This window comes from Durio zibethinus, chromosome 6, assembly GCF_047325235.1.
Source record: "Durio zibethinus cultivar Kanyao isolate XHJ-2024 chromosome 6, ASM4732523v1, whole genome shotgun sequence".
Taxonomy (NCBI): Eukaryota; Viridiplantae; Streptophyta; class Magnoliopsida; order Malvales; family Malvaceae; genus Durio; species Durio zibethinus.
Genome location: NC_143167.1, coordinates 13,424,724 through 13,433,169, shown reverse-complemented (window position 1 = coordinate 13,433,169; position 8,446 = coordinate 13,424,724). Strand labels below are relative to the sequence as shown.

Genomic DNA, 8,446 nt, shown 5'->3' with positions numbered 1-8,446 from the left:
TTTATATAAATTATAATATAAAAACTAAAATTTAAATTTCTAAAAAGTGTGGAGACCTGAAGCACAATTTGATCGGCTATTCCTAATAATGAGTGGTACATGTTAGAAGAGCATAAGGCCGGGGCAGAAGGCGAGTGAGTGTTGCATGTTGTTGGCTACGTGGACTAACACCCAACATTGGTTAAGGCTCAATTGCTTTCTTAACCGCTCATTAGGTCTGAATCCGCGCACGCGCAGCCTCTCTCTCGGCCAAATGCTAATGGCAACCTTCAACTCTCTCACTCTGCCCTTGTCAAAACTTGAATTTCCAGTGTGCTCCGCTGCAAGAATCAAGATTTCCACCTCCCCTCTCCATTCATTTCCCAACCTTTCACGCTTCAGGCCAAATGGGTTCCTTATACGCTCCATTTCAAGTGATCATTCCACCATGGCCACGGGTGATCAAATTGGAGATAAGACCAACTCCCGGCCTCAAATTCAAACTTGGTACACTTTTCTATCTTTTATAACTGTGGAGAATACAGCTAAAAACCAGAGGTGTAAATGCCCATGGACAATGATTTCTAATCTGGTTTAGAAGAAAATAGTAATGAGTAGAAATCTTCTGGAAATCAAACTACCCAGTAAATCATGTCAAACAAATTCGTTTTTCTGTGTACATATTTAGATTAGGAGTCTTGAAGGGCACTGCAATCTCAGAAATTTCGTTAAATTCACCCCTTTGAATACCAAGGAATAGTTCTTGACACCATAAAAAGTTCACTGCATTTGTATCAAAAAAGGTTGTTGTATTTCCCAACAGTCAGTATACAACATTGTAGTTATACGTTGCAGTTGCTTCCTATGAATGGCAAGTTATAATTTAATAACCCTTAGTTTTCTTTAATTTTAACGTTGTATCTTCCGTCTTATAGTACATGGAACTGGAGGGGCTACACTATTCGCTATCAATGTTCTGGGAGCTGCGGTCCTGCCTTGCTTTTAGTACATGGCTTTGGAGCAAACAGGTCTACATAATTGAAATTTTGCTTCTCATTAGCAGACAAGTAATTTCTATAGGTATTGATCGCAAAAATTGCTCAATATGGTCATGCTTTTGTATTTTCATATTTTCCATCGCATGCATGTGGGTTTCTTTTTTACTTTTAGATGATGATGCCCTTACAAATGGTGGAATTTGCCATACAATCATGTCAGAAATAAAGTTGATATTGCTAGAAAACCTATTTTTTATTTTTATTTTTTTGTTCTAGGAACTGTTATGTATGTTATAATTAGATTGATGTTCTTAGTAATCTTGCTGGTAGTGTGCATGGTTATATTATGGTAATGAATAATGCTGCTTTGGGGAGGAATATGATTAGGTCCTTGCAACTTTTTCGAAGATTATCTTTATTCTGTATCTCAAAGCTATTAATATGCTAAAAGTGGATGCAATCAGAATTCATTATTCCCATTCCTTGAGGCTTTCCTTTTCCTTTTATACTTTGCTGCTATTGTTTCTCTTATACAGGATGTTATAGAACTGGAATTTAAGATGTCTTTATTGTCCAATAAACAACTTTTTGGATCTTGCATGCATAAATACAGTAAGTTTCAGTTTTTGGTAATTATTTGGGGAAAGCATGAATAACTAATGAAAAGAGAGAGTATAACAGGTTTTATGTATTTAAAGAAACTGCAAAGTGACATATTTGTTGTTTGCAACAGCTGTGGTAGTGTTAGTGGCGATGGTGTTTCGCTTGTGGTCACAGAAAACAGCATGGTAATTTAATGAAGTTATCTAACAATAAAGAAGTCTTGATATTGTGTTTCCTTAAAACATCTAGTCTTGACTCCTTTTCTGTAGAACTATGGCCTGCATTGGTGCACCTGTGCATAGCAGCTAATTTTTGAGTGAAGGAAGCCTTGAGCCTTGTTCCAAAGGGATCCACCATTTTGTGCATAACAAAAAAAGGAGCATATTATACTAGGTTTGAGACTTAAGGTGGTTAAATCGATTGGATTTTGTAATGTAATTAATTGTCACTGGTTTAAGCGCATGTCAGACAGTGAAGTATGCAGAAGATGCTGTGCTTAAAGAATTGTCAACCCACCAGTTTCCTTTTGGATGGCTTGTTGCATCTAGAATTTAGGGTATACTGTTTCTTGTAGTGCTGCCTAATTCTTTTCAAATGTTTATTTTCTCAACCAGGCGATTGGTATATGCATGTTTGAGAGTGTTTCAATTATTGATTGTTTAAATGTTTCCTTTTAATAACTTGCTTCCATATTTACTTTCTTGATGTTTGATTCTTGTGATTTCTTGCTTATTACAGTGATCATTGGAGGAAAAATATTCCAGTTCTTGCACAATCACATAGGGTATATGCAATTGATCTTATTGGTTATGGATACTCAGACAAGCCAAATCCTCGTGAGGTTGGGGACTCATTCTATACATTTGAGGCTTGGGCTTCCCAATTGAATGATTTTTGTAGCAGCGTGGTTAAAGAAGAAGCATTCTTTATTTGCAATTCTATTGGAGGTAACAACCCTTGTTAATGTTCTAATTCATGTAATATTAATTCTTTCACCAACGCGTGTTGGTCCGAGTGGCAAGGAGCTCGGTTCCCCTTAAGCAAGGTCTTGGTTTCGAGTCTTGTGAATAGAGAAAATAGGCACTGGGAGAGCTTACCTCCCTTATGGGGTCCAACTTAGCTTGACTCTGGAATAGTTGGGGCCCAAAGTGGCTACCGGACACCAAGGGTTTCCAGACCAAAAAAAAAAAATTATTAATTCTTTCACAATTTTTAACTCAAAACAAAAAATTCTTTCAAAATTTGATGCTCATGCTATATCTTAGTATAATATTAATCTTTATCATCTATCTTACCTTCTTCACAGCCCTTTCTTCTTTCCATTTTGGGCCTTTACCTATTGTAGATAGTTGGGAAAGTAGTAGCCACTTATATATGTGAGGTTTCAGAGGCATGACTCCTATACTTAGGATAATAATTTCCAGTTATGATGGTATTATATTCTAGTTATCAGAATATTTTGTATGAATCTGACTGACTTACAACCATCACATGTGCTGACAATGGGCTAAAAAAATTTTCCATTGAGGTCTTTTGTATGTCACACTTTTCCCCCTTTCTCTTATCCTTTGTCACTCTTAGTTAGGACCTTTTGGTTTGGCTTTGCTAGACAAGATAATACTATCCTTGTCCTTTTTTTTTTTCATTGTTTCTCTACCTTGAGGGCTGAGGCTGCTAAGCATCTGTGACACTGTCTTCCTTCTGCCCAGATGATAAAAAAAAAAAAGGGTTTCCCCTGATTAAAGGTTCTAAACTTATTTTCATGTTCTTTTGAGAACATAACAAAGGAAAAAGAGGAGATGGTATTATAGTGCATACCTAACTGCTGACATTATACAAACACCTTAAACAGAGTGCTTATTGCAGCGCAATATTTTGCTTGTTAAGTTGATATGTTGTTGAAAAAGAAAAATGAAAATCCTTAAATTTGACAAACCATAGAAAGTTTCCAAGTTTCCTGTTTGATGTATAGGTTTACCATTGAGAATATTTAAATTTAGTTCATAAAGCATATAATCCGGTTCATTTACCACCTTTCTTGACATGTGATATGAATTTCCTGGGCATAAGTTTCTTTTATAATCACATTTGACCCTTCATCACTGGTTTCGTGTGCTCCCTTCCCATTTTCGTCACTATTTAATTATTAATACTATTGTTTTTGCTTGGAAATGTATTGTTAGGACCTAGAAAATGTGAAAATTGATTGCACAAGCAAAGCAGCCCTCATAGAGCTGTCAAGAGAGTTTGAATAACTTGCAACTGATTTCCTTAGTAACATTTAAATTTAAAATTTGTTGGGAGTCATTTTCACATTATCTGATGTGTTATGGCCTCTGGAACCCACATTATGAACTCCTGTTGTTTTAGGATGCCGATATTTTGGTTGCAATAATACAGACCTTCTCATTTGATGTTATTTCTTTAAAAACAAGCAACGCTTGGGTTTTGTCTGCATTTCAAAATTTTGTGCAGCTTAATAGTAAAAGCAATATGCCTGTCTAAATAATGGGGTCTTCTTGTAGGATTGGTTGGTCTTCAAGCAGCAGTCACGAACCCGCAGATCTGTCGGGGTATTCTCCTATTAAATATATCTCTGCGCATGCTTCATATAAAAAAGCAGCCATGGTTTGGAAGACCTTTCATCGCTTCATTTCAGAGTTTGCTGAGGTAATAATGATATGGAAGCATTGTTATTTTTTCAGCTTAGTTTAGAGTGTTCATATTGGTTTTTCAGGCAGTAATGCTGTCTTGGCAGGAATACTGCATTGGGCAAACTTTTTTACAGATCCATCGCCACACCAGAGTCTGTTAGAAGTATTCTTTGCCAGGTAGTCTTCTATGATGACTTTTGTAAGAAATCACTTAATTTTTATATATATGTTGGGTAAGTTAGCTTGCAAAGACGTTACTGAGGTTATAACCTCTGACCTTTGCCCCAGAACCAAGGCTTTTAACAAGTTAGTTGGCATCACAATTTGGGTGTTTTACAGATTTTTGCTACATAGGTAGTGGTCAATGCTTGCTTGTTTCTTCTTCCTACGCTATATTTGAAACCTTCAAAGTTCAAAATTTGTTCCCTGATTAATTTTGTCATTTGGGTTTTTAATCTTTGGCCTCCACAAAAGTCATTTTGATAAGTGAAATTTTGTGAAAACTGAATATTCTCTAGGACTAAGACTTAAGAGCTAGATCCATTTTTTGTTTCATGTACTGGAAGCAAAAGGTTCATTTAATTTGAGTATCCCCATCCCTTTTTCCCCTTCTTTTTAGTTTTTTTCCTTTGCGTTTTTAGTACTAATGGGTAATAAAAGGAAAAAAAATATGAGCACTGATTGGAGTAATGATAAAATAGAATTGAATATGCAAGGAGAGGGGTATGTGCTTGTGACCTATTTGTTGGGCCAAGGTAGTCCACCACTATTTCCTATAATTATTTGGTCCAATTATGCTACAGGTCCCTATACTCAATAAAAATTTGAGATTTATTCCCAGTAGTGTAATTCATAAAAATATAATCCTCATATTAAATTGATTTAATAATCTTAGTCCAATTATTAACTCTGTTAAATTTTTTCCCATCAGATGATGTGACATTTTGATTGGTTAAAAATGTAATTGATTATGGCATGGATTAAATGAAATGACACATGACCGTTTGTATTAATCCATGTCATATTTTTATTTTATTTTTTTTTTAAAAGATTAATTTATAATTTTAATTTGTTAATAATTAAAAAAAAAAAAACTTTGAAAAACAAAAACAAAAGCCAAAAAATATTAAAATTTAATTTTTCAATTACCCTTCTCTCTCCAAAATCTCTCTCTTCCTCAAGAATAAGCTAGCATTTTTCCTAGTGCCACCTGCAATAGGGATGTCCCTTATCGTGCCACCATGAGTCTAGCAACGGCAACAGGACTTACAGAAATGGCAAGGCTTGGCAAAGTTACAGTTGTTGTAGTAGCAAAACTTAGTATTGGTAGAGTCCACGTGGGAAAGGTAGCTGTTCTTGTTCTGGTGGTGGGACTCGTGTGTTATGAGCCTTGGTTGAACATGGCTTAAGTTATAGTATCTTCAGACTAAAGAAAGTGGCTTAAGTTATAATATCTTCTTCAAGTCCTGGTTTTTGTTCTTGTTGGCATAGAAAGTTTGTTTTTTCTTTTCTCTTTTTTCTTTTTTTTTTTGGGTGGGTGGTTTCAGATTTGCTTGTAGTGGGAGAGTGAAGGAGGGATTATATATATATATAGAGAGAGAGAGAGAACGACAAGAGGAAGAGAATCTATTGGACAAGTCAAACATTTTCTGAAGGTTTTATGAACTGAGTGAAAGAGAACAGAGCAGACTTTACAGTGTTTTGTTAGTCTCAACAATTTGATCAGTTGGCTATAGAATGGGCTTTACTGAGAAAAAAGATGTGAGAAGTTTTGGTGGTGGAAGGGGACAGGTAGTGGCTGTCTTTGTTTTCAAACTTAGATATAGGAAAATTTAAAAGATTTTCAATGAATCTATACGATCAAGAAGGAGGAATCTGAAAAGGGATATTTTTGGTTTTTCGTTGCCGGCAACAGTGGTCACCAGCGATGGAGGGGGTGGCCAATGCGACAAAGGCTTTGCATAGTCAGGATTTCTTGAATTGCCTGAGCTGGTTCTTGAGGAAGAGAGAGATTTAATTATTAATAAATTAAAAATTTTAAATTAATTTTTTGAAAAAATAAAATAAAAATATGATGTGGATTAATATAAATGTTCATGTGGCATTGCATTTAATCCAGATCATCATTAGTTACATTCTTAACTAATTAAAATGCCACATCATCAAAATCCATGACCATATCATCAAGTCAACTGCCACATTAACACTTTTAACAAAAAAATTTAACAGAGTTGATAATTGGAGTAAGATCATTAAATCAATTTAGTATGAAGACTATATTTGTATTAATTACACTACACGGACTAAATCTCAAATTTTAATTGAGTTCAATGAGTAATGACATAATTTGACCTAATTGTTTTTGTTTGGCATGCAGTTTGCATATCACATGAGTATTTAATTTTTTTTTTTAAATTATGTTTATATTGATTATATGATGACAATATTTTTATATTTATTGATTTTAAGAGCCTGTTTGATGTGATGGAAGTTTCTGTAAGGTGTACGGTTAGAGTGAAGCTGTTCTAATTGTGCTGTAAAGAGAAACTAAGATAACATTTGACAAATTTATTGCAGAATTGCTGTATGATGAAGAAAAATCTATTTGATAGTATTTTTGTTGAAAAATAAATAAAAACTCAACTTTATAAAAAATATTGGAAAATTGAATTATTTGAAAATGTTAAATTTCAATGGTTTGAGAATTTTCAATGATTTATCAAACATCACTTTAGTCTTTAGGTTGAAAGGCTAACAATGTTTGTAATATTTAAACCTTGAAGCTATATGGTTCCAAGTTGTTCAAGCAGTGAAGAAGTAATGATTGAGAACTGAGGTTGAAATTTGGATGATATGTATGACAAGTTAGTAACTATGTAGGCCACCTGAGAAATTAATTGAAAAGAATAGCACAAAGTTAGCAATGCCTTTGCTTGAGTGCTTCTGTTGTTGCATTTTAGTGTTACCATGACACCTCTCAAGTGACCGAAGAACTAGTTCAGATTATCCTGCAACCAGGACTTCAGCCTGGAGCTGTTGATATTTTTCTTGAGTTCATATGCTACTCCGGTGGCCCCCTCCCTGAGGAATTACTGCCACAGGTGAAGGTGAGTTTCTTAAAACTAATTTCTCACAAGCCATCCTCTTTCCCTTGCATTTTGATGTTACTTTCACGGATAAGTTTATGCTTCTTGTTACCTCGTTTTGCAGTGCCCTGTCTTGATAGCATGGGGTGACAAGGATCCATGGGAAAGCATCGAGCTTGGAAGAGCCTATGGGAATTTTGATTCCGTAGAAGACTTTATCATTCTCCCTAATGTTGGCCACTGCCCTCAGGTTGCTCTCTCTCTCTCTCTCTCTCTCTCTCTCTCTCTCTCTCTCTCTCTCTCTCTCACACACGCACATGCACGTGTTTGTACATGAGGCTAGAAAGCTTCTCTGCATGTGTGAAACTGTAACTGTGACTCATTGAAGGGTGTTTATTAGAATTATCTTGCAAGATAATACATCTTAAAGTAGTCTTATGTACAATTGCTTTCAAGATTTGGGGACTTTTTTGGACCATTTACCCTAAAAATAGTTAAAATATTTATGCTTTCTGAAATTTGGCATTAAACTGAGCTCTGGTTTGCCATTGATTAAAGGAAGTGTCGTTTAAAGAAACAATTGTCCAACAGGTTAGCCTTTCATGGATATGATGATTTGTTGTTAATGACGTCTCCCATCTCTCTATTGTTGACGTGCATGTAGGATGAAGCTCCACATCTTGTGAATCCACTTGTTGAGGCATTCGTCGCACGCTATTCTAAATCTGCAGCTAAGGCTTCTGCAACGATATAACCCCATGGTGGAGCTTCTGTAGCTGCTTCTATATCCATTATTGGCATTCATGATATTCCTTTGCATAGGCCACCGCGGATCCCACACTGTATATAATTCAATAGGATGTCAAAAAGCATATTTTGCAAGCTGAATGCCGAGGCTTGCAACAATTGTTAATTGAATGTTACTTTGTCAAAGTATTTTGCAAATGATATAGAAGTCTTAAGACTCTCTTCCCCCCTACCCATGGACTATGCCCATCTTATGTACCAAAAAAAAAATGTTTTGCAACTTTTGCCACTAGGCTCTTCCACACAACTAATAAGCAACTAACAATATTAATATGTAGCTTTAAGTCAATATTTCTACAAATAATGAAGAGAGTATTAA

At 35.2% G+C, this 8,446-nt stretch overlaps 1 protein-coding gene across 1 annotated transcript; it reads left to right on the top strand.

Annotated features, from left to right (window-relative positions):
* Positions 1-209: 209 nt before the first annotated feature.
* LOC111285515 (alpha/beta-Hydrolases superfamily protein) lies at positions 210-8,299 on the top strand. Its single transcript, XM_022874993.2, has 8 exons — positions 210-486; positions 915-1,007; positions 2,319-2,527; positions 4,106-4,250; positions 4,339-4,411; positions 7,195-7,341; positions 7,445-7,570; positions 7,985-8,299. Exons 1-8 carry the CDS (start codon positions 254-256, stop codon positions 8,072-8,074), a joined length of 1,116 nt encoding a protein of 371 aa, XP_022730728.1. The 5' UTR covers positions 210-253; the 3' UTR covers positions 8,075-8,299.
* The last annotated feature ends 147 nt before the right edge of the window (positions 8,300-8,446 follow it).